At 62.3% G+C, this 25,167-nt stretch overlaps 3 protein-coding genes across 3 annotated transcripts; 1 reads left to right on the top strand and 2 right to left on the bottom strand.

Moving 5' to 3' along the window:
• Positions 1-39: 39 nt before the first annotated feature.
• Positions 40-9,044, bottom strand: VOLCADRAFT_90441 (uncharacterized protein; the record flags this gene model as incomplete). The annotated part of the gene is made up of 5 exons (XM_002950091.1): positions 40-3,666; positions 5,149-6,388; positions 6,529-7,193; positions 7,442-7,724; positions 8,038-9,044. 5 exons carry the CDS (start codon positions 9,042-9,044, stop codon positions 40-42), a joined length of 6,822 nt encoding a protein of 2,273 aa, XP_002950137.1.
• A 975-nt stretch (positions 9,045-10,019) lies between these two features.
• On the bottom strand, positions 10,020-16,109 carry VOLCADRAFT_104552 (uncharacterized protein; the record flags this gene model as incomplete). The annotated part of the gene is made up of 14 exons (XM_002950092.1): positions 15,970-16,109; positions 15,819-15,886; positions 15,651-15,738; positions 15,299-15,523; positions 14,758-15,009; positions 13,924-14,314; positions 13,452-13,697; positions 13,182-13,300; positions 12,676-12,911; positions 12,297-12,435; positions 11,695-11,858; positions 11,276-11,460; positions 10,616-10,851; positions 10,020-10,139 (listed from the first exon to the last, which is right to left on the bottom strand). Exons 1-14 carry the CDS (start codon positions 16,027-16,029, stop codon positions 10,020-10,022), a joined length of 2,529 nt encoding a protein of 842 aa, XP_002950138.1. The 5' UTR covers positions 16,030-16,109.
• A 262-nt stretch (positions 16,110-16,371) lies between these two features.
• VOLCADRAFT_117440 (uncharacterized protein) lies at positions 16,372-24,050 on the top strand (the record flags this gene model as incomplete). The annotated part of the gene is made up of 5 exons (XM_002949977.1): positions 16,372-16,460; positions 16,672-16,756; positions 16,843-19,908; positions 20,439-20,585; positions 21,120-24,050. 5 exons carry the CDS (start codon positions 16,372-16,374, stop codon positions 24,048-24,050), a joined length of 6,318 nt encoding a protein of 2,105 aa, XP_002950023.1.
• Positions 24,051-25,167: the final 1,117 nt, after the last annotated feature.

Genomic DNA, 25,167 nt, shown 5'->3' on the forward strand with positions numbered 1-25,167 from the left:
TGCCTACTCGCCGCTCCACCCCGACAGCCGCACCATGCATCACGAACCCATGACGGCTCCAGGGCGAGTCACCACTCGCTCTGCTGACAGAACTGTCTCCCGAACCCACAACCTGTCACCGGGACGCCGTTGCGGCAGCGGCGCGTCGCCCTCGGCGCCGCTGGTGGCGGAGGCGGCAGCGGCTGCACCCCCGGCGCGGTGGCCCTCAGCGACCGGCCCTGAAGCCCCGGCGGCGGCGGGGACGGCGGCGGGGGCTGAGGGGGTAACACTGAGGAACGGTGATGCTGTTGGCGGCGGGGGCGGCGGTGCCGGCAGCACATTATCGGCCGGACTAATGACCTGAACGATAAGCATGTCGACGCTTTCGAAGCTCAGTTGGGCCTCCTGTCTTGGAGATTTCGGCCAGGCGCCAGGGCCCGGAGCCACCGTGTCATTGGCACCCCTGCCGGTCGCCGCTCCCGCTGTATGTCCCTTGCGGCTCTCTACGGCGCTGCGGAGCGCTGTCGCTGCCCGTATTGCGGCGTCGTACGCTGCTTGGCCGGCGGCAACGACAGCGCCGCCAGCGGCCGCTGCCGCCGCATCCACTGTACGATTCACTGACTTACCCGCCTGCCGTACTCCCTCGAAAGCGCCACGGGTCACCCGGCCGACGCCCTCCGCCGCGGAGCCCGCGGCGCTCCTGAACGCATGTCCAACGTCCTCCACCAATTCAGTGGCCTTCTCGCCCGCGGCACATGCGGCCGCGGCGGTCGACTTGGCCGCGGCCATGGCCGCGTCCTCGACCACTGTCCCCGCGTGTAGGGTCGCCTCCCTGGCCCGCGTGCCGGCCTCGCCGACTGCCTCGCGAACGACACGTCCGGCACCGGCGGCCTTGTGGCCTACCCTCGCACCGGCCCGCCGCCCAGCATGTACGGCCGCTGACGTGGCACCCACCACCGTGTCCGCCGCATCCACCGCGGCATACTCTGCCACCTTCGCGGCGCCCTCAACAGCCCCGTGCAACCCCTTCACCGCCGACCTCGCAGCAACATCTGCGGCGCTACGTACGGCATCGCTGGCGGCGTGGCCGGCATCGCCAACCGCCTGCGCTGTACGGTGTGCTGCGAGCGCGATGACGCCCACTGCAGTCTCTGCCGCGTGCATGGTCACGTTGGCCGCTTCACGGGCTGCACCGGCGGCCGCCCGCCCAGCGGTCCCCACGCCAATCGCTGTCTTGCGGACAGCATCTCCGGCGGCCTCACGGACTACCCCACCGATGTGCTCCACCTCACGACGACCAGCTTCCACTGTACGGCCCACAGCCGATTGAACGCCTCGCGCCGCCGCAGCCGCCGATGCCGCCGATGCCTCGGCAACGCAGCGGGCGCGATCCGCAGCCGCTAACAGGGCACACCCAGCCATACGCTCCGCGGCGACGGCGGCGTCGGAGGCTCGATGCGCTGCCATCGCTACGGCATCACGAGTGGCAGCTGCGGCCTCCGCTGCTCGGTGCGCCGCTGCTGCCGCCGTTTCCCGGGCGGCGGCTGCGGCTCCCTCCACCGTCACCTCCACGGCCTCCGCTGCTCCTTTGGCGCATGTCCGGATATCCTGCCCGACCTCGCCCGCCGCTGCCGCCCAACATGCGGCAGTGTCCACGGCAGCATGCAGTACACACCCCGCCACATCACGAGCATTTTCTGCAGTACATGCCACCGCCGCGCCGACCGCTTCAATCGCCCCTTTCGGCACCTGTGCAGGGCCAACGGTGGCCACAGCGCCTCCATCGCCGCCCGCTACCGGTGCCTCCACATTCAGATCACTCTCAGCCCCAGATAAGGGACTGCACGCACCGTGCCCCGCCGCCGCTTGGCCGCCTCGGCCGCCCAGGTCGGCGGCCAGGTCATCGGGGGGTGTGCCAGGTGCCGACGCTGGTCCTGGTCCTCGAACGCGCGCCGCTGCCGCCAGAGCCTCAAGCAACGATCCCGCCGCAGCGGCGCCGCGCCGCTCAGCCGCCGCCACCGACCTCCCGGTCCTCGTCAGCAAGGACCCCGGGTCCCCACTCACGGCGGCGGCGGCACATGACTCCTCCTGCGCAAGGCCTCCGGTGACGTCGCCGCCGTCAGCACCCGCCGGCGGCGGCAATGGCGGCAGCACCACTCGCCGTGGCCACATCAGGCGGGCAACCTGGGTCAGGCGGCTCCACACACCGCGACCGGTGCGCCGCGCCGCGGTCAGGACCCTCTGCACAGTTCTGCGCCACCCGGCGGCCGCCAGTGCTGCCGCTTCCTGTACAATGCCAGCGGCGTGTTGTACCGCCACTGCGGCGGCGGCCGCCGTATCGGCAGCTTGCTCACCGGCGGCAGCAGCGTGGTCAGCCAGCGCCGCAGCGGCGCCCGAGGCAGCGCCGGCGCCAGCTGCCGCCGTATCAACAACCCGCTCTGCGCCGTGCATCAGCGCCCCCGCCGCTGCCTTTCCAGTGTCTGCCACCGCCTCGCGAGACTGCTCCAGGGAACCCAACGTCGCGGCCGCACCCTCTCGGGCGACATCCGATACGACCCCGGCGGCGCCCTTGGCGGCATCCGCAGCCCCGAGCACGCCCTGCTGCACACCAGCGGCCACGCGGGCTAGCGTGTCGGATGTCTTCCGTACAGAGGCCTTCCCAGAGTCCGCCGCCGCCTCCAGCACCTCCTCGGTGCCGAGACGAATGGCCTCCGTCGCAACCTTGGCCGCCGCTTTGGCATGCCGTACGGCACCGCTTGCGGCGTGCCCAACATCCGCGAGCATTTGTCCAGCTGTGGCAGCTGTTTCCTCAGCTTCCTGCGCAGCCGCTTTGACGACTCCAGCGGCGCCGCCGACGGCGGCGGCAGCGGCGTCCGCGGCACCCGCGCGCGCCGCCCGGATCATGTCCGCCGCGCCCACAGCCGCGCTGCCTAAAGCGGTGGCGCCGTGTGTAAGCGTCTGCCGTGCGGCTGCCCCTCCATGCTCCAGACCACGAACACCAGACGCGACGCCGTCCCTCGCAGCGGCGGCGACCCTCTGTGCGCCCGCTGACCCCGCCGCCGCCGCCGCCTTCTTGGCCGCATGCCCCACCTCATGCAGCCTGGCACCCGTCGCATCAATGCAACCCTGCGCCGCCTGCGGCTCACGCCGCGCCGCAGCCGCAGCTGCCGCTGCCGTTGCCGTTTCCACTGGCCCGCCAACCGCTAACTCCTCCGACCCACGGGTCCGCGGCTCTAGGAAATTCGGCACGCCCAGGTGTCGTGCTGTCGCCTCCAGATACCTCGCCACCTCCGCTTGCGCCGCCTCAGCCGCCAGGATGCCCTCGAGCACCGGGGCCCTTGACCCCTGGGTCACATCCTCACCTGATACTCCTGCCCTCTCACCTGATGTTGCAACTTCCGGAGCCGCGGCCTGATTCGGTCCTCCCATGCCGCCTCGGCTGCTTGCCTGTTTAGCGGCGTCTCCCCCCAGGCCGTTGGCGGGCGTCAGGAGGGGCCGCACCGTGAGGCTTCCGGGAGCCTGGCCGGGATGGGCTTTTGCGGTGAAGGGTGCTGCTGGTGCTGCTGGTGCTGCTGGTGCTGCTGGTCTTGTTGCGGTGGCGGTGGTGGTGGTGATGGTGGTGATGTCGTGTGAGGGGAAGACGTCACCCCCCTCCGGGATACGGGCTCCAGCAGCTGGTGCGGGTCGCTGCGGTTGGTGGGGAGGAGCGTCCGGGGAGAGCAGCAGCCGCTGCGCCTCATTGAAGCTGTCGATAACGTGTACGGAATTGTGTATGGAAAGGTTGTACGGGCAAAGCGACAAGGGTGGGGAGCGGGATAGAGATATAAGACTGGATCGGCCATGGTCATGCCGCACTTTAATGCTTGGGCTTGCAAGCTATGGATGGATGCTTATGGGGGGGGGGGAGTGGCACCTTCAATTTGAAGTTTAGCCCAGCCAGTGTCGAATTACGAATCTTAAATCTGTTTTTCCAAGGATAATTCTTACATTTATTAAAACTAATAGTATAGAATTTGTTCTGAAACATTAATGCTAAAGCCGAACTGAAAGTTTTGAATCTGTTTTGAAAACAATGTCGTGTTGTCCTTTACAGCTACACCTCCCTCCAGTGCTGGACAACATCAGCAGCGTCAGGCGGGAAGTAAAGCAACGGAGAGTCTCCTCGCCAGCCCCTCGCCAGCCCCTCGCCAGCCCCTCGCCAGCCCCTCGCCAGCCCCTTCATTATTCACATGAATCCTGAACATTGCTTGAGCACTGGAGCCAGGGATAGCGGCTAGTCCAGGACATCACCCACACACCGCCTCTCTCCCGCGCTGGCACCCTCCCCCAACATTACATGTACTTTCCCTTCTTCGGCGTGCAGAGCTCGCCCTCCTAATAAACCGCAATTTCCTACTGGACCTCACCCTACTTCTACCTACTACCCTCCACCACGACAACACAACAGCCCGCCTGTGCCATCGCACAGGCATGGCACATGCCCCCATCACCTCGCATTCCCCCCATCACCTCGCTAGCTCTCCCCCCACCGGCCGGACGCGCCAGCAGAGCGCAAGAAATTAACACCCCACTCCAAACCTTCCCTGGATTTTAATAAAACTACGGCCGGTATGATGCGTACCATGCGCGTTCATCTGAAAGAGCACCAGTGGTATAGTGGTAGCATAGGTCCTTGCCACGGACCAGACCCGAATTCGATTCTCGGCTGGTGCAACGCGGTCATCCTTGCCATAGAACAGTCTGCTGTCAGAGGTTATTGCCTGACTACTGCTCTAATCTGCCTACCATCTCCTCGGGTGATTGAGGTGTGTTAAAATGGGAGGTGGGCCCCCATCTTATGGACGATGTAGGACGTGATGACATCAACTCGCGAGCTGACCAGGAACTAAAATGAGGCGCCGTTGATCCGCTAGATTTGGTTAGATGCTGGTGGTGAGTTGCTGAACCCAACGAGTACATTCTGAAGTCGGATCGGGTGAATAGATTAGGGTGCCCCTCTCGCAGGGGAGAGCAGGGAACTGCCTCGGGAAAGGGGGCCGCTGATGAAGCTATACCACCCTGTAACAACATACATACATACATACATATAAGGGAACCCGGGTTCCCTACACCCAGATACCCCCACGCTCCCTTCACTCACTCCGCCGCTGACTGCTCCAGCCGCCGCACCGCCAAGCTCCACATGCGTCGTAGTTTCTCGTCCAGCTCCGCTGCAGGGTCACACATATTGCCGTCAGCGCCGTCAGCGCCGCCGCTGTTCGCGGTCCCGTTGGCGGCAGCGCCGGAACCGCCGCCGCCGCTCGGCAGCCGCTCCTGGAGCGCCTTCAGCGGCGCCCAGAGGACGTTGACGATGCCGCTGACTCCACCCCAGGCGCGCCCGCTGTGAAGCCCAGGAGCGCCCGGAGTTCCGGAGGAGAGCGGCTCTTCATTTGCACCGGCAGCCGGTGTTGCCGCCACGTCGGCAGCCGAGGGGGCCCCGCCAACGGGAGATGTGGGTAGCCGTGGCGGCGGGGCCGGCGGTGCAGCCGGCCTGCGCTTGGCTGCATGTACGACCCTGTCTCGTGCTGCCGCAAAAGCAGATGCCATGCCAGCTAAGGCCTTCCGTACTGCAGCTTCATTCCAAGGGAGTGTTGGTGGATAGGGGCTGTACGGCGGGCTTCCTTTGCAGATGCCGTCATTGCAGTACGGGTAATCAAACCAGCTGCCGTACAGGTTGCAGTCTTCCACTTGATCCGCACTTAGAACTTCGCCGCAGGCGCCGCCGTGCGCCTGCCGCCGTCGACTGCTGCCTACAGGCAACTCGGCGGCGGCGGCGGGCCTGCCAAACCAGCTGAAGCCGCCTCCGCCACCACTGCCGCCAGCAGCCCTCTTCGCCTCCTTCGTTTCTCCCTTCAACGTCGCCGCCGCGCCTGGTGCGCCTTCGCCGCTGTGGGACCGGATACCAAGCGCGCTGGCAAAGTCCGCAACACGCGCCCAAGCGGCTTGGACTACGGGGTGGCCTGCAAGCTCCTGTGGCCATGTTGTTGGGCCGGCAGCTGTGCGGCCTGACGGCAGTGGCGGCTCCACCGCCTCCGCCTCCGCCGCTGCCGTCCGCTGCTGCGGCGTCTGCACGTGGCCGTTGCCCGCCCCGCTGCGCGGTCCCAGGTTTAGCCCTGCCAGGAAGCTTTCCGCATGGATTAGGGCCTCCCGGATTTGCACGAGCGCTTCCACGACCTCCTGACGGGCCCGTTCCATATCCAGCTCGTACTGCAGCTGCTGCAGCTGTTCCTTTAGCGGCTTCGCAGCGTGGGATAAAGCACTGGTGCCGTCCGTGCCGGCTGTGTCGGTGTCCGCGACGTGCTCGACGGCGGCGTGGAAGGCCTCCACGAGCTCTCCTGCCTCGTGGATGTGCGCAATGATCGTCTTGCGCCTAAGCATGGGGCGAGAGAGCATGGAATGGGATGACGTCGGGAAGTGGGGCTGTCACCGCCAGCGCCATTCCTCTACTCCCCGGGCACCTCACTACTAAGGACTTCGTTAGACACCCAACCGCCCCACAACAGCCCTCACCTGGCACTCGGGTCGGCAAGCGTGTCCCTCAACAGCTCCAAGGCGGCTGCACGGGCCACTTCCTCCCGACCGCCAACCCTCCCTGGCGCCACCTCCGTGAACGCCGCATGGTTCCGGAGCCGAAGCGCCCAGCTCCGCGCTTCCGCCAGCGCCTTCCGGCTCACGACCGCCAGCGTACCGTACGGCAGGCTCCGTAGCACCTGCCGCGCCTCCTCGGGGTTGGCCGACAGGTCCGCCAGCGTGGGCAGGTGCGGGCGCGGCGGCAGCCCCGTAGTGGGTACCCTCAGCTCCGCCAGGCAGCCGGGCTCCTCTTTCCTCTCACCTCCCACATGACTTGCCGCCCCAGCGCCGGCTGGAGACTCATCAACGTGGGTTGGGAGTTTCTGGGATGTCATGGCAGCGTAATGGTGGTCGGGGTGTCGAGGCGGGGCCGGCGCCTTGCGGCGCCAGGACAGCGCATCCGCGAGGGAGAGGACCCGGGCGCCCGCAGCAGCAGCAGCTGTGCCGGCGGCCGCGGCGGCGGTGAACTGCGGTGGCGGCGGTGAGGCGGCGTCTAGGAGCAGTAGCAGCGCGTCATGGACGTGTTCAGCGGCGCCGGCGACGGTGTCGTGGGCGGTTGTAGCAGCTCCGTGCTCGCTGTAGCCCAGCGCTGCGCCCACCAGCTCCTGCATGATCCAGACCAGAACACACGGACTCGCAGCGAGAAGGGGGGAGCCATTTTGAGCGAGAGGACGTGCTCGCGGGAAGCCACTTGGTGCTTGAAAAGCCACTCGCCGGTTGCCCAAATCGAACAATCCTTAATGGACCGCCAAGGTCACCAAAAGACAGGAGGATAAGCAAAGCTTGACTCCGCAACCGCAATTCCCTCCTCTCCTGACACCCTCTCCGCTTGTCGGCAAGTGACCTGGCATACCTGAGCCGCTTCCAGTTCTTCCCCCGCGCGATCCACAACGGCCTCCAACCACATGGCAATCGTAGCCGTTACTGCGCTAGACACCCGCCGCACCCCCGCGCCATGGTCCTCTGATCTGCCCTTCACGTCCTCGTCCTCATCCGCATCCACTACTTCACCCGCCTCCAGCGCCAGGGTCAGGTCTTCCAAATGACGGCGGCCGGCGGCAAGCGCATCCGCCAGGGGCTGTAGCTGCTCTGAGCTGCTGAGGTCCGCTTGCGGCAGCGCCAGGCGCGCCAGGGCGCTGTGTGAAGCACCGAGGTGTCGAGCAGCGGGACAGGGGAACGGGAGGGCCGGTGGGGGAGCGTCACTATAAGGTCGACGTGCCTAGAAGGAGGAGGGAGAAGGAAGAGGAGGACGAGAGCCGGGTCATCCACGCTTGCAGATATGGCCGGTAACCCCCAGCCGCACTGGCTTTGCGAGGTTGCGGGTGCAAACCCGTAGGATAGCAGCGAGCCCCAGTGTCTTAGGGCCACGGCTCAACGCACGCCTTGAATGTCGAGAGTCGCTCCTTGCGCTTCCGCATCACCCAAGAAGGCGCTGCCGGTACCTCGTACCTGACAATGCCACGCAGCTCCCCCACGAGGGCACGCACGCGCTTGTCCACTCCCGCTGCCGCAGCCAGACCGGCGCGTAGTGCTTCGGGGCAGGCCCTCAGCCGCTCCTCTTCTGTGTCTGAAGGACGCTGCTCATGCTGGTGCGGGTGCTGCTTCTCGGAAGGCTGTCCGCTTGCACGGTGCTGTGCGTGTACATTCTCGTGGTAATGTTGATGGTGATGGTGCTGATGCTGGGTGTCACGTTGCCCGACACCAGCCTCCGCCTCCCGCTCCTCGCGCTCCTCCCGCAGCAGCTCCTGCACCTCCTTGCGAACCCAGGGGTTCTCCTCCCAGGCCGCCGGGTCACGCATGTCAGCGCTCAAGCTCCGCACCGTGCGAGCAGCCGCGTCCTCGGCGTTGTGCGCCGCGATGCGCAGCGCAGCCAGTCGCCGCACCAGCGCCGCCGCCGCGCCATGCAACAGATCCAAGGCCGGCCCAAACGGCGCCGATGGCAGGTAGCGGCTGTGGTGCAGGTCCGAGGGACATAAGTCCATGGACGAGCCCTCGGCGACTCCCTGTGGACCGCGTCCGCTGCCAGAGTGGCCAGGACCCATGCCTTGGGCGACAGGATCGCTGCCGTGATCGTCTGCCGCATTGCTTGCATCAGGTGTACCCGAGTCCGGGACGACGTAGGGCGCGATCACGTCCCAGGAGCGTGGATCTAGAAGTCCAGCGGCGGTGGCACCCAGGTCATGTAGGGCGCTGTGCTGGTGCTCGTGGTGCGCCTGATGGTGGTGGTCATGGTGATGACCATCTGCTTGCCGATGATTTGTGCCATGGCTGGCGCTAACGCTGAAAGGCGCGCTTGCGGCATCGGGAGACGTGGCGTGTGACAAGGCGTTCGCGCTGGTTGTGTGAAAACCTGCTGAGATGCTTAACAAAAGTAGTTGCACGCTCAAGGACGAAGCCACGGCTGAAAACGTGTTGGGACATTGATTTGGCCTCGACGCCCAGCGCTTCTCGGGCATTCTTCCTGCTTAACTGAATGCTTTTTCTTGGCTATTAAGTGAACATTTTAATCTCTCTTTGCCGTGAGATAAAGACAGGACGTGAAGGAAAATAACCGTGACTTGTGGAGGTATTCATCGTTATAAGCGTTGTGTTATAGCTGTGCAGTCCGATGTCATCTATATCGTCCAGACCCGTGGGTCGCTACGCACCGAATCACTTGCCTCCCCCTCGGCCGCCTTGCGAAATTCATTCCCTTCACATCAAACGTGATGGTTGCTGATGTAGTACTATACAGATGGAAAATGGATAACTGGCTATGGAAAAAAGGTAATCGCTTCGGCCGCATCTGGATTCGTGATCCTGCCCTGCCGCGAAGAGAACACTTATGTCCTTACAGGAGGAAACGTCCACGAAAGTGCTCACGTACACGGGGACCTTCAAGCAGGGCTAGCCCGCAGCGCCGAGATCTCTTATCACACGGCAATCCACGCCTCCAAAACTCCTGACACCCGCTAGTCGCAATATGTTTCATGCACAACTAGGAACAAATGGGTTTTACTCGCTCTAAGTCGCCCACTGCACATAAGAGACACCGCGAACACACCGAGACCAACATGGGTCGAAAAGGCAAGGTCCTGACGTTAAATCAGGATCGCACAGAGCAGCAGCAATGACTATGCCCTCCCCCTTGCGCACCTTACACCTGCACGTCCCCTTGCCTTCCTGCACATATCCACATTGCATTCCTCGCGCTTTAAAAGCTGTTCCCGCTTCTATTATATACCACTCCCGCGCCCTGTCCGCGAAAATGGTCTTCAGCTGCTGGCCAGCCAACCGCCAACCCCACCCCGCGACTGACGGGACTCCGACATCAAATGGTTGCATGTATCATTCTGCACAATGCTTAGCTGCATCGAGACCGTGCCCACCCGGCACCGCTCTCATCTAGCCACCCACCAGCCCGCTGGCCCCCATGCACACTACTCCCCAACTTATCCTTCCGACTTGAGCACGTCCTTGATAGCCAGTACGTCCGCATGGTCAGGGCCCAGTGCCGCTTCCTGAATCACCAGCGCCCGCTCAAGCAGGGGACGACCGACGTCGTCGCGGCCCTAAAGCATGTGGGAGGGGGGCCCAGAAGGACACAAGACGTCACTTGGCGGTGTCAGGACGGTGGTAGCCGTTGCGTTCAAGATTGCAGCAATACATCCACACGCGGAAGATTAGTGGAGAGCCGAGGGTGAGGCAAGTTTAGGGACGGCTCTGACACGCCCAATACGCCTGGCAGCACTTTAGAAGAGGCGTCGCAGCGCGATCGGATGCTGTTCTGGCACAATGGGTAAGGCCCTTTGGGTTATGCCCTCTGGAAGTCAGGAGAGAAGCATGCTTCTCGCGCATTGGCTGGGGCCCTGCCAAGCGCAACCCCACGCCTCTCCTGCGCTCAGTGGAACCGACTCTTGAGATTACCTGTCTCCAACCAGATCGGCCTTGCTCGCCTGCACACGGATGCAGGTGGAGCTGCCCTCCAGCCCAGCTCAGTGCCACCAAGCCCGCCTGGTTATCCCCCAACCCTTGCCCCAAGTCACACCTGTTCCAAGTGCAGCACCGCCAGGTCGGTGAGCGTATGTGCCACCTCGGGGTGATCCTCGCCGTAGTGACGCTCGTAGATATCCAGTGCACGCTCATAAAGCGGCAGGGCCAGGTCACTAAGCTCCTTCGAGTTATAGAAAATGGCCAGGTTGGAACATGCCTCCGCGGTCTTGGGGTGGTTGGGGCCGAACTCCGCCTCCGCCTTCTGCAACTCCTGCTCATACACGGCGGCCTCTGTGACGGGAAAACAGGGACCGAGATGTACAGGAGTTCAGGTGCTGATGCCTCCTTGTTGGTGTTGTATGGTCTCGATGACGGACGAGGGTGTATGCAGCGCTAGAGTGATCAGAGGCAGCAAGTACCTCCTGAAAGGGAGGGGCCAGTGTGCGCCTGGTGCCAGTCAGAGACATCGGTGGCACCGGCAATTACACAATGATCCAGCTACAGGGGAAACCACGTGCCGCCAAAGGGTGTCCTACGATAGAAACAAACGGCAACGCCAGAGTCGGAGCTGGACTGAGGTATAAAACACGTTTCCGTAGGTTACCTGGCACACCGGATGATGAAGGCGGGGGTGGCGGAGGCGGGGGCGGTTGAGGAGGCGGTTGCGGAGGCGCCTTCGGAGTCGGCGCTGCTGTACCCCTGCCACCTGGCCCACCCGCCTCGCTCTTTCCGCTGACAGGACGCTTGTTCGGCGGCAGCGCCGCGGCGCGCGGCGGGGGGGCCCGTGGTGCTGCGACTGGTGGTGGCGGCGGCGGCGCGGCTGCCGGCGCGTCGCCCCCGCCGAGGACGGCATCCACCTGCTCTTTAATCTTCGCGTTGATGTCTCTGGGCATGCATTTCCTGTGACACGCAAGCCAAGTCTTACACGGCCTGACAACGTGTCCAGTGCGCCACGTCTACCTCCTATCCAACACGCCATGTTATACATCATGTTTAGTATGTCACCACTGATTTTTGTGGACGGTGTGGTTCCGTTTGACGCGGCGCCCGTGGACCGGCAGGTGCATAAAGGCTGCACGCGACCGTTAGGACGCCTTGCCTCCTTGCCCGGGGCCCCCAGCGACGCGCCCTTACCGTATGGCGGGCCCCACCAGGTCGAACACCTCCTTCGTGACGCGCACCCCCTCACTCCGCACGTCGGCGTTTGGCGAATTGTAGGCCTTGCCTACGAAGTCCATCAGCTCGCCCAACTCGAATCCATCACCGGATCGGGAGATGCCCACGAGCGGAACAAGATCCTGCAGTGGATAGCCGCACGGCACGAATAGTTGCATCACATGCGCGCGTACCTACGGGTTTGGAACCGAGAATGGCGTTAAAAAGCGACTGCGTTCTTAGAACTGATCATAAGGGCATTCCCTTCCTAGGCAAGCCTGGGTCTATAGACGCCGACGGGTTGCACACTAGAAGGCTGTGAGAACCATAGGGCACACTCATACGAATGGAAGTCAACGCGGCGGAGTGCAACCCCACATGACCAACGGGGACCAGACGCACTTGAGTGACGTGCCAGCCCCGATATCTCCTGTCTTAGCTGTGAGGACCCCAGGGTGGATAGGCACAGGTTCGACCTGTTGATAAATCCCATTAGCAGTTTTCCGATGCACAAGCCCACCATGCGTCTACTCGACAAAGCAAGGCAGTTTCTCATGCTCGTCAACCATGGGGCCCCATACCCTAAGCAGCTGCAAGATGCCAAGTACAGGTCGCCATGCGCTCTGGTTCTTGACGGGCTTGACAAAGATGCCAGTATGGGAGGCCAGCTGCGCCTCCTTGATGCTTGCAAGCAGCATAATGCTTTCCTTGCTGGCGTCTCTGCAGAGCACTCGCATTGGAGGGCATTGGCGTCCGGACGTCGAAGTCGGAAGCATGCGATGCAACATAAGGGTTAAGGTGGGTTGCAGGCACAGGGTGCGCTCAAAGACAAGTCAAGAGGCCCTGTGCGACCTGACGCCCATGGCTTGGGAGTCACTACCTCATTAGAGCATGAATTCCGCGCCGCAACTGCCCAGCCTACCCAGGACCGGGGCCAATGCACCGCAACAAACCCCTCACCTGAGCCGCGCGTTATTATCCCCCAGCTTGTCAATGAGCTGAGGCAGTACCGCTTCCGCCATGGCCTCCACCTCGCGTCCGCCGCTGGCAGCGGCCAGCCCACTGTCCACAAGCGCGGGCAGCAGCGAAAGGCAAGACAGGTAAACGTTGGCTACCTTGTCTCTCATGCCCTTTGTCACCAGGCGCACTAGCGTCCGGAAGGCGTCGCGCTTTCCCTCAAAGCCGCCGCTTGACACCTGGACCGGTGGCGCCAGCAGCAATGGCGACGACAGCTTCAGTGAGCCCAGGAGATACCGCCATACAGGTGCCCGCTATCGTAGCCATAATCACACAGCGGCGGTAGGGACCCCTCGCCAACCTATTTACCAACCATACAACCGGGCATGTCAGTATATGCACCGCGAGGCAAGCTGTCGCACATGGGCACCCGCTAGCCGTGTGCGTGTGCGATGAGAAGGTCAACGAACGGAAACCATCCCAACTGTGCCATCCCGTGTGTTGCGCACCTCCTTCACCAGCCAAACAACAGCCGCATCACGCAGTTGCCAGTTCTTGGAGAAGAAAGCTCTTGCAACATACTCGCCAGCAAGATCCTCCAACGCCTCCGCTTCCTTGGCCACAGCGCCTGGTTAAGAGGAGCGGCATAAACTGTCTAACAGCAGGGTAACATGCACACCTAACATGCAACTATATCCCAACTGTAGCATTGAGCACCACGCGATGATTGGGAGATCAGCACGCAACTACTTCCGGCAAATCGTCCTAATTCGGCGCACCTGCGACTGGCTCCGGCGCTGGGAGGTCCTCTGGCCAACCTGGAGGCGCCGGCAAACTAGTGTCTATCGGTTGATGCAAAGCCTGCCGCTGCATGGCTGCCGCGACCATTTGGTCCTCTGTGGGAGTGTAGCGCCCGCGGCCCATTGCAGGTCGCTCGTCATATTGCTGGTGGCGGTTGTTCATAGCAGAGACGGAGCTCTGGTGCGTCAGCGGGCCAGGGGCGTACTCGTCCTCTACCTCGACGACTGGGGTGGGGGTTGGGCAACAGGGGATCAGGATTGGGGAGCTACCACATTACGCATAAACCTTAGCAAATCAACCGGATGTCGAGCACTGAGCACGAAACTGAGAAAGCACTGGCGACCAGCTAGCGTGCAAGGGTGCGCCAAAAGGTACAGGATGGGAAGTTACAAGGCGATTTCTTCGTAGCCCATAGGTTGCACATTTCCCTCCCCTTTCCAACCGACTCACTTGTCGGTCCCCGATTCCCGTCCGAGTCCGCGTTCGACGCGTCGTGCGCCGATGTGGGACGTCGCGCCACTCCTGAGCTAGGCCGCCCCACTGGCTGCTCATCAAACGGAAGCTGCAGGGCGGGGACGCCGTTCGCGCCGCCGCTTGGGCTTATCCCAACAGCTGATGCCTTGTGGCCCAAAACTCGGTTAAATATTTCGTCCGGGTTCTTGCCGGCACCGGCAGCAGCTCCGGTCGCCATGGCCGCGCCCTCGCCCGCCGCCCGCAGCTTATCGATATCGGCTTTGATGGCTTTGGCTGTGTCGTAGTCCTCCTTCTCTACAGCGGCTCGCTTGCGTGCCTCGAGCTGTGCAACCTTCTGGCCAACCACCTTCAACCGCTCGATGCTGTTCTGTGCGGGCTCGGCAGATTAGTGCAGCATTGGGAAGGCGGCATGAAAGCGAACGCTGTTGCTAGTCAACGGAACCCTTGGTAGCCAACGCACTAAGGCGAGCGGTGCCAAATTGCATTCACTCCGGACCCCCTCGCCGTCCAGCACGGTAAAAGTAGCAATCCTGCTAGTTTTCAATAATTGTCATCGCACAACACCACTGACGCTCCTCGCGTAAGCTCGTGATTCAAGGACATTACCAGGGAAACCCGCTTTCAGGACGCCACCACCCCTTCTCCCCGAGGCGCATTCCTTCACTGTTCTTTAGCACAGAATCCCCTCCTTGGCCACCAGATACTTCAGACCCGCTTACACCGCGTGCAGCCCCGCTGCCGCGCGCCAGGTTCTTGCATGTGTCCCGAAACGCCTTGCACTCCAAGCAAACCAGTCTCAGGCAGGCTCACCTTGAGCGCTTTAGCCGTATCGTAATCCTCGCGCGCCACCGCCTCATCCTTTTGCCGAGCGAGCTCGCGAATCTTAATTGCTGTGACGGTGTCCACGTGTAAGTCCAGGTTCACATCAGCCATGTCCGCCGCCGCAGCATTGTAGTACGGCTGTGCTGTGGGCACCGGCGGGTGCAGCTGCAGGAAGCCCGCCGGCGCATCTGGGGGAGGAGACGCCTTCTCGCCGATGAGGTTCAGTGCTATGATGCCAACCTGTCGGTATGCAGGCAAGCCAACACTTGCATGGAAGACTCTGGGGCAGGGCGTTTGGCACATGCATAGGACCTTGCCTTCGCTTAACTGAGAATTGCGCTTCGTTCCAGTTCCAGTCCTTGTGAGGAGTGCATGTTATTGAGCTGACCTAGGACCTCTTTTTGGCATATAGCAAGGCGGCGTTACCGTGTCACGCACAGACGTTTCCAGTAAAACCCATATCAAAGGAGGCAACAGCCTGCCACACCCTAGCAGTGTCGATGCGGATGGGACTGCCCAGGCATCCCACCTGATTGTAAATGTTCAACTTGTTGACATGACATCGGTGGATGAGTAAACGGACGAGAAAGGCCTGGACATTGACGTGGACGCTTTTCAGCTCTCGTGCCTGATGGTTGCTGCGCTCGTTGCTGTCAAACGAGAGGTAGCCCAGCCGCTTGAAGACGCAGTTATTGGGGTCCGTGTCCAGTACGTTGGGTGGAGCACCAACGAATACTTCCACCCGCGTGGCAATCTGCCATACCAGTTTTGAGGGTCCGGGACAATTAGCTTGCTGCGCCGGGGCACAGCCGGACGCCTCCAGCGGCTATAAGCATGCGCATTCGGGACGCCGGGGATTCCCAGGGTTTGCACCCGCCCACCTTGTATTCGTGCGAAAGTATCTGGATTTGCTGCACCTTGCACGTCTGCTCCAGCCTGAGCACAATCTCTTGCGGATACTTGCAGAACCTGCGCCAATTGCACATCGTTATTGGGGCGTGTAACAGCGCAGGAGCGCCTGTTTCCCGCGGCCCTCCTCCAACGCGCACCTGGGTGATTGCCATCCCCGAGTCTGAGGACTATGAAATAAAAGCTCACGGACTGGGTAATCCGTATCCTGTGTGGCGTCCCAGAGCACACAGCTTGCTAGAGCGTCGGGGGGCATGGCATTGTTGCCCTTGCGCTGGCATACTAGCTTACCTCTCCCGAGAACGCGTGCACAGTGAACCGCAGTTTTTGCGGTCCGCCGGACGCCTTCATTGTCTATGCCGTGACATAAAGTCCCGCACACAGCAGGTAGAGTAAGTTGACCAAGGTATCTTAAAACTCACTATTGTGTGCGGAAATAATTCGGCTGAAATCTGCAAGGCGAATATTAGAGCAAGCTTTACAAAGTTTCGGCATTGGAACAAAATGGAAAAAGAAGCGGAGCTTGTACGGCAACATTTTGGAAGGTTTGGGAAGAATTGTGCAAGTTACCAAGTTGACGCCTACGCTGCAGCTTTTGTTACGATATTCGTATGCTTTACACGATGTTGACGTGCATCCATCGTGCCTGCGCAGCCGTCCTGCGCTATTAGCAGACTACTCTGGGAGAACTTTATGCTTCATAGATTAGAACAGATTCAACCAATGAGCATTAACTTGCGGGCATATGGTTTCCGGACGTCTTGGCGCAGGAACGTCGTTAGGTGCGAAGCCCAACTGTCATTTGTTCATGTGCTAGGTCTGTGCAAGACACGTTTTGTTGTGGCGATACGCAGGCTCATCGACGAGAGCCTGGACGGTTTGGCTCGAGGCCGGCAGGCACGTACTCGTACCTCCCTTTAGCAGCGCACGTGTGTTTTGAGACCCCATATCCAATGATGAAAGCAACGCAAGTAGCCTCGCTGGTACATGCAGGGAACTATCGCGAGAGCTCCCACATACCTGCGGTGACGCTTGCGCCATCAATGCCCCTGCACGTACGACATCAGAGTGCAGGAGGGTGAGTGTCAGCCAACGACAGCACGCGCGTAAACAACAAGTGATCTCCACGCTGTTCAGGCCACTTGAACCCCGCCGCTGTCACAGGCTTTACATGCGCAGCGCTGGACGACAGCTCCGACCCCCACGCGATACTCCAGAAGCGTAGTCCGCCAGTCCTCAACCTGCACTTTGCAGTCACCTGCGCAGCAGCAAGGTAGACTCCTGGCGCATTTTCAAAAAGGCATCAGCAGCATCAGCCCTACCAGCGATGCCCCTTCCGGTGCATCACATTTCGCCGGCTACAAGGCAGTCCAGCCCGCTTGGACACCGGAGCTTGCAGACCTCAGCTCTCTGGCCAAGGACTGGCGTTATCGTGCTCTTAGCGCTGAACCGTGCCACAGAAGCAAAGACGATGGCGCCTGCAGCAAGGGCAGTGGGAAGGACGACGCTGCCTTGGAGAACGCGATATCGACAGCAGGTCACCACAACATTCCCCTGACCCTTATCGAGCGGACCTGTAACCTGCTGGACCGGCGGCTTGGGAGTGGAGCCTTTGGTGGTGCTGTTGAGCGATCGCGGGCCCGCCACTCCTCATCCCTTGCGGAGGCCGGTGGCGGCGGGGATGCCACTTGCGCTGCTGCGACTCGTCACGCTGCGACTGACGACCTTGCCGACATCATTACCTCGGTTGCTGATTGCCTGACTGGCGATGGCCGGCTTTCGGCGCCGCCGCCGGACCTGGCACGTAGCCTCGTGTCTGCTGCCACCGCCGCAGCGCATACCGCGACCTGGTCCCAGGCCGCCAAGATGCTCGAGGGCATGGTGCGCATGAAGGCCATGGGCAAGAGGTTCTTGGATCAAATTCTGGCGCGCACACAGCGCCTCTTGGCACCGGAGCCCTCGTCGTGCATGCGCCTTGGCATGTACACGCGACAGCGAGCGCAGAAGAAGGCGGCGGGTGGGGATGTTGCTATACACATGTCACCGGACAACATGCCCAGTGCTGTAGATGCAATCAGCCTGCTATGTTCGCTATCGAAAATGCACGCCTTGCCGGCCGCAACGGCAAAGGCAAGCATTCGCGGGGCCATGCTGCGACTCATGTTCTGCCTGCAAGCACGACTACCTGCGTTGCCGGGCCCAGCACCTCTGCTGGGACTTCTGCGAGATGTGACTTCTTGCGGCTGGCGCCACGACCGTGAGCCGGAGTTCCTGCGTCGCATCGGCGACTATCTCTGCACTCGTGCACCGCTAGGAGGGCCGACAGCCGTCGCTGCGGAACTGCCGTCCAGCAGCCCGGTGGCGCATCCTGGTACAGCAGTAGCAGCACCCACAGCCGCACCTGCAGCCGGAGAATTGGGTCTGTGTGATGATGACAGCGTGCTTGCACAGCCGCCACACCTGCACTTCCTAACGCCATCGCAGGTAGTGGAGGTCCTGGATCTGTTTGCGCGTGCCGGAGTGCACCACAGCGGCCTCATGGAATGCGGGCTGGACGCGGTGGAACGCTGCCTACCAGCGTTAGCGCCCTCGCAGGCGGCACGCGTGGCGGAGGTCTGCGCGCGGTTTTCCCACCACAGGTCGTCGCTAATGCATCGCCTGGCGCTGCATGTTGCGGCGTACCTCAGCCTGCCGACGCAGCCGTCGCTGCCCGTCACCAGCGGGATGCTGGTGGCGCCTGGGGACGTGGCGGCGACGGTTGCCGCTCTGGCCAGGTGCCGCGTGCGTGATGAGCGGTTCCTGGATGCCGTGGCGGCGTACGCAGGGGACCACGCGGGAGCGCTGCTGGCGGAGGTGGAAGCGAAGGCGGAAGCGCAAGAGGCAGCGGAAGCGCAGGCGTGGCTGGAGGCGCAGCCGCAGGGACAGGTACATCCGCAGGAGCGGCCTTCACCGGAGGGGGTTGCCTCGGGTGAGGCCGCGTTGACTGCGTTACAGGGAGAGCTGCTGCCGCGGACGGGCGCCACGGCTTTGGGCCCGCTGCGCACTGCGGCGTCGCTGCGGCGGGGGCTAGATGCAGTGGTTCCGGCGGCAGCGGTCCCCCTACTACAGGAACTAGGCGCACAGGAAGGAGGGACGGGAAGCGGCTCGTGCGCGGTGGAGTCTGATATCCTCAGTGGTGCGGCGGGTTGCAGCACCACGGCTGTGGTGGAACACCTGGCCAGCAGCCCGGCACCACGGGAGCATCTGGGGGGTGTTCTGACACAAGGAGCAGAGGCTGGCTGGGGGCAGGTGGACGAAACCCGGCATGAGGGGTCGGAGAGTGCAAGCCCTGCCCGCGCACCCAATTCCCTCCCTGCTGCGGGTCCTTTGCGTGTCTGGGCTGGGGCTCTGGTTGGGGACGTTGGCGTCGACTGTGTGGCGCATGGATTACAGGTGAGCGCGGCTCAGGGCCGACTGCTACAGCCAGCGGCAGGGATAGCAGCAGAGGAGCCGATGTCGGCACCCGTTACGCGCTTGGAAAGCAGCACCGATGAGGTGGCCCTGTTGGAGGCGCTCCTTACACCGCCGGCGGCGGAACTCTCGCTGGCACCGCCCACACCTCCAGCACAGCTCAGCTACATGCGTCCAGCGGGTGAGCACTTGACAAGGGAGCCTGCAGGTAGCATGCAGCGGCGGCCGCCCATGCCGATGCAGCTGCTGGCGCTGGGGACCGTCAGTGCTTCCACGGCCAGGGCCAGGGATGCGGATGCTGGCAACAGCCGCGTAGGTGCCACGGGACATGTTGTGACTGGGCTCGCGGGGGGACATGGCCCAGTCCCCGCTCAGGCCGCACCGGGGCGGCCAGGCGCGGCGGTGGCGGCACAGCGGCACTCTGTTGTTCAGGCCGTCAGGGCAACGCCACAGCGTCCAGGCCTGCCGTTGGCAGACACGCGTGGTGGCGCCACTGGGGACAGCGCAGCACACCGAGTGAGCTTGGATTACATCGCGGCGGACCGCACCGGCCTGGTCATTCGGAGGCTGTCGCCGGCGCTACAGCCTCGTGCGCTTTTGGACGAGCTTCTAGCGATACAGGGCGTCTCGATCGACCTATACTACATGCCGTATGACTACGCTGCGGTTTCGAAGGGCAGGCCTGGCTTAGGCTGTGCTTTCGTGGGTGTGACGTCAGCGGAGGGGGTGGCAGCGCTTGCGGGAAGGCTACAGGCGGGGCCGATATGTGGTGGGGCTGAGGTACGATGATTTTCCTGGCCGTGGAGGAGGCCTCGGGGTTCTGTCCTGTGGGCTTCAGGGGCAGCGAGTGGAGGTGATCCGGCTGTGTCTTGGGCCAGAGCCTGTAGGCATGGGGATAGCTTCCTAAGAATGCAGCGGGCCAAAGATGCTGGGGACGGAGGAGGGGGACAGAGCGGCATGTCCGTCACAAGACGGCGCGTAGCCTTGCTGGAGTGGCCTAGGCGCCAAATGCCTCACCCCGCTATTTGACCTTTTTTCATGTGGGAGGCGGGAAGCAGCTCACGAGAAAATAAGCAGTGAGGTTGATGATGATGTTTCACGCGTCAGGGGGTGTTTTCACCGTTGAAAAGTAAATGGAGATGCCATGCACATGTGCATCTGCTTAATGCAGTTTGTATTTTAACTTTTACATGTCGCTGCTGCGAACCACCTTTCCACTCGCACCAACTCACCGGCGGAGCTCCCTGCAATTGTGCCGGCAGCTGAAACCCAACCGGAGACCATCCTTATCCCATGCTTCTGTTCTGCAGTTGGCGGTTCTGGAGTACCTGCCGCCAGCTAACAGCGACGCACTGCTGAGGGCGCTGCTCAACCCGTCGTCGGGCTACAGTCCCCCGCGCACAGATACGACTTCTAGGCCCGTGTTGCTGTATGTGAGCGGCTCGCTACGTGGCCAGGTATGTGTGACCGACGGGGCGTGAATTGGGCGCTGCAGCGGCGTGAGCCGGAGCAGCACCTGCGACGGGCGCTGCAGCAGCGTGTGGCCGCGGCAGCGCCTGCGGAGTATGAAACAGGCTCCATTGCAGGAGCAGGTTTGCGCGGTGTTAAATATTTATTGGGGTGATCTTTTCGCATTCATGTGTCTTGCTGCTGAAATATGGTTTGGGTTCATTCGCATATCATCCCTGGACCATTGCCCTCCTCACGGTAGGCTATGGCCTATATGCAATATGGTATGCTTCCCGTGCGGGTGCTCGGCTAGACCATCTTTAAGTCTATAGTTCTGATGCTGTCGAGCGATGTTCGAAGTAGTGACAGCACAAATACTGGCACCCATGCCTCGTGTGCTTCACCTGAAGTCTGCTGGCAAGTCCAATTGTCGTTCACCAGCCTGTTTTCGCCTTCAACTCACGAGGGCCCACTTGACGGTTTGTGGTGGGTATACGTCCTGATAGTGCGGCTCTGTGGGCCTGGCGCTTGCGTGTCCGCAGGTACAGCCGATTGAGCCTAAGGATGTGGAGATGTACGACTTGCGCCCCGTCAGCGGGAAGATCGCTTGCGATCCGCCGCAGGTGCCTCAACACAAAGAACGTCATCGCCGACATTCCGAGCAGCAACACCAACATGGGCATCCTCAGCAGCCAAATGGCTCGTCCTACGCCGCACCAAGGCGGGGGAATGTGGTGCCTCATATGGCGCCGGGGCCGGAGATGTGTTCCTTGGACAGCACGGCAATACGGGGGCATGGTCTCCCCGTCGAGACCACCCTGTCCGGTCGAGACCACACAGCCTCCGTCACCGTTGCATGGAGCGAGGTCAGCGACGCCGCCCATGGAACCCTTCAGCCAATGGACACCCTTCAGTCCGGCTGGTGTGATGCGGTGCGTTGTTGGCCGCCGGAGCATCAGGCTAGGGGGTTAGGACAGCAACAGCATCCGTACGGTGACCCTGTCCATGCGATGGCGCGGACACACGCACCCGCAACCTGCAACTCATCTACGGTGCAGTCGCCCCTAGGTACCTCACCGCGGCCGCCGCCGGAGGGTCATCTCGTCAGCGACAGCAGCAGCAGCAGCGGCAGAGAGAGCTACGGCACAGGTTCAGCAGCTCGGCGGCAAGGTCCCTACGTAGACGTGCTGTCGCGACCACACGGTCTGCTGGCTGTGTCCCAACTCGCCTTGATCGCGCACAGCATGGCCGTACTGTCGTACCACCCGCAGAGTTTGCTAGGGACCCTGAGCGACCTCATGCGGCGCCTGCTGAGGCCGGTGCTCCGCGACCCGCGCCTGGCCATCGCCATGCTCCCGCCGGCAGCGGGCGACGCCTCGGCGGAGCCTGGTGCCGGCAGAGCTGCGGCATCAGGCACCGATGATGGGGCAAGTAGTCCACACCTGTCGCTGCCACCGTCGCAGCAGCAGCTGGTGGATCTGTATCTGCTGCCGGCCAAGTCCCTCCTTCATGTGCTCCACGCCCTCGCCGCACAGCCTCGTCCCGATGCAGCCGCCTTTCACGAGCTGGCGGACGTGTGTGCGATCTCCCTGTCTGGATGGGCACCTCGCCACTGCGAGGGTGAGCCCGCAGGGCCGCATGCGATGTCCGCAGGTCCCTGCGCGCCAAGGTCCCACGGCCCTGGCCCCTGCACCGCGGACGGGGCTATGCATGCGGGACTTCTGGGCGAGGCTGCAGTTGCGGCAGCGGCGCCGCTGCCACCGCCCGACGTCTTGGACGTGCACGTGCGGCTGCTAGCGCAGGCGCTGGGTGCCGCTGCGGACCACGGTGCTGCGCTGTACCACCCGCGTCTCTGCGACGCAACCGCGTCACTGCTGCGGCATCGCCTGCAGTGCCTGCGTACGCGCGCCGCATGCGCACTGTTGCAGCCGTTGGTGCGTCTGCGGCACCCTCCGGCATGGCAACTGGTAGCGGCTGTGGCGCCGCTACTGGCGCAAGAGAGCGGCCGTCTGTCTGCCGCGTCGCTGGTGGACCTGGCATGGGCGTGCGCAAGGACGTGCCTGCATGACAGCAGCACTCCAGGCCAAGTGGTGCATGCGCTGGCTACGCGCACCCGGCAGCTGCTTCACCAGCTGCCCACCAGTGGCGTTGTACAGATGTTCTGGGCGCTTGCGGCGCTGGGCTACGACGGCGGCGGCCACAAGGACGCAGCTGCCGCTACTGCCGCACACACTGGCGATGGGCCCGACCTGTACTGGCAGCTTTTGCAGGTACTGCTGCAGCGGTACGACATTAGCGCACGCGACCTGCTACTGCTTCAGGAGGGACTGAAGCTGCGGCGCCGGCAGCGAGTTATCGCCCGGGCGGCGGCCGCAGTCGCTGATATGGCGGATGACCCGCCGTCGGGGTTATCGACGGGAACGGATGAGCACCTCATGGAGGCCTTTCTGAAGGAGCTGCTGTACCGCACAGGAGCGACGGAGGTAACGGGTGCGATGGCGGTGGCGACGAAACAGCAGGCGCAGACAGTTGTGCCTGCAGACGTGGCAGTGAGGTTTACTTGGTGCGGCGCTACCAGGGCGGTCGCTGAGAACTCACATTCTATGCTACGCCACCGGGCAGTGGTCCCGCTTGCTGCGGCAGAGCTGCTGGGCTCGAACGTTGTTGCTTTGCCCACCACCCAGCAAGTGGCGGACTCCGCACAACCTGCCAGCAGCAGAGAAGGCTTAGGCTTGGTGTTGGCGGCCACTGCGGAGGCTTGCGCTGTCTCAGAGGATGGTCGCAGGCACCCACTATGGATAACAACACCACTGCCGTCCTCGTCCTCATCCCCACCTACGCCTGTGACGTTACCCGCGGACGTCACTGTGGCGCAGATCGGAGCAGCTCGGAAACAGGCTCACCTCGCGGATGAGCCTGAAAGTTTGGAAGGCAACGGGAATGGCGCAACGCACTTGTCCGGGGAAGTGCCTCGGACGGGCGCCGAAGCGCTTCCAAAGGTGTCCACGACGAAACCGGAACTGGACTCGAAGACCACGGAGGTGCTGCCGCCCCTGCCAAGCTGGCGTTCAATAACGGGGGCTGCACCTACTGCAACGGGCAACTCGCTTAGCTCTGAACCCAGCTGTGCAGGGTCTTGTTGCGAGGAGGAGGGGGAGTCGAGCAGCAGCTTAAACACTATTAGTAGTAGCTCTAGCAGCCTTGGAAGCAGTGTCACGGATAGTCACACAGGAGACAGTCACGCGGGCGATAGCTTTAGAGAAGGTAGATACAGCCGCGATAATGCGCTAGTGTCGGGCAGCAGGCATGCGGGTGGTGATTCACTGGCGGTTGGGGGACTGGTGCGTCAGTTTCTGATTGCTCGTAGGGGCCTGCGGCTGGAAGAGGCAGACGGGGTGTTGATGCGGCTGCAGGTGCCGGACGCAGTATTGGCGAGAGCCAGTGCCAGGGCGACTTCTTCAGTGGCTTTGTGATTACGTCATTAGCTTCTTGACGGAGGAGAGTCGAGCATAACCGATTATCAGCAACAGGAGCAGCAGGATAGAGGCTTGCTTCGTCCCCGAATTACGTTTTCGGGCCCAGGGACCAACGGACGGACGAATCAGGCCATGCAGAATGAATGGAAAGTACGCGAATGGAAATAGCGATGTGTGTCTGTGTGTGTATATAGGGGTGACAGCATTGGACCTAGTTTGACGTGGGTGTGGGTGTTACCCACCTTGGAAGACGCATACCCTGAGACGCAGCGGAGGGTCATAACCCCTTTTTTTGTCGTATGACGCGCCGAGCGTGCTGCACAGTAGACAGAGACGTGCTGGACTGCAGGAGTAGAGTTGTGGCACAGTTGGCTTTAGGGTATACAAGGGGCAGTGACCGAGCCCCCGCATTGTGATATAGAGGGGTCACGCGCGGAATGTGTTTTTGGGGCACCGTGTGCAGATTGCACCCGTGTGTGCGTGCACGTGCACACGCCTTAGCTAAAAAGTTGCCTCGAGTCCGCGCAGCCGCAGGAAGTGCGTTTGCTTGGCCCCTAGCTGTGTGTTAGGGGCGCTGAGACAAGGCGGACATGTCCTGTGCGTAATGCCTGTGAGTGCGCAAGGTAGGTGCGCTTGACTGCCGGGTTGTGGAGTTCGGAGCTGCGCCGCCACGCCATGCGTTACCGGATTGTTGATAGCGGCAGTGTGGGCGCCTTGAAGACAACGCCCGGGCTCATGATTGTAGATAAACCCCTCAGGAAACGCAAACCAAAGTGCAGTACATGTCGCATTCGCAGAGGCGGCACGGGTTCATGGAAAGGGATCATGCCCTGGGTTATCGCAGCAGCACCGCAGTCAGTCCGATTTCCCCAAAAGAATGACCAGGCTCAGAAGCTTGGTAGGGCGGGACATGGCTGGTAGCTGCTCTATATGCACAGGGCAAAAGCATCTTCATCAGGCGGTGCTCTCCGAATCATGACAACAGTTTGCATGGACGGCCCCACCCTACCACCCTTCTCCCGTCGCACTCAGTCTTCGCGTTCGCCTTGAGTTTTCTTGTCCCTTTTCCAGCACCTATTGAGAAGTACCGGAGATGCCGCCTTTAAAAGGACAG

The sequence above is a fragment of the Volvox carteri genome, assembly GCF_000143455.1.
Source record: "Volvox carteri f. nagariensis unplaced genomic scaffold VOLCAscaffold_17, whole genome shotgun sequence".
Lineage (NCBI taxonomy): Eukaryota > Viridiplantae > Chlorophyta > Chlorophyceae > Chlamydomonadales > Volvocaceae > Volvox > Volvox carteri.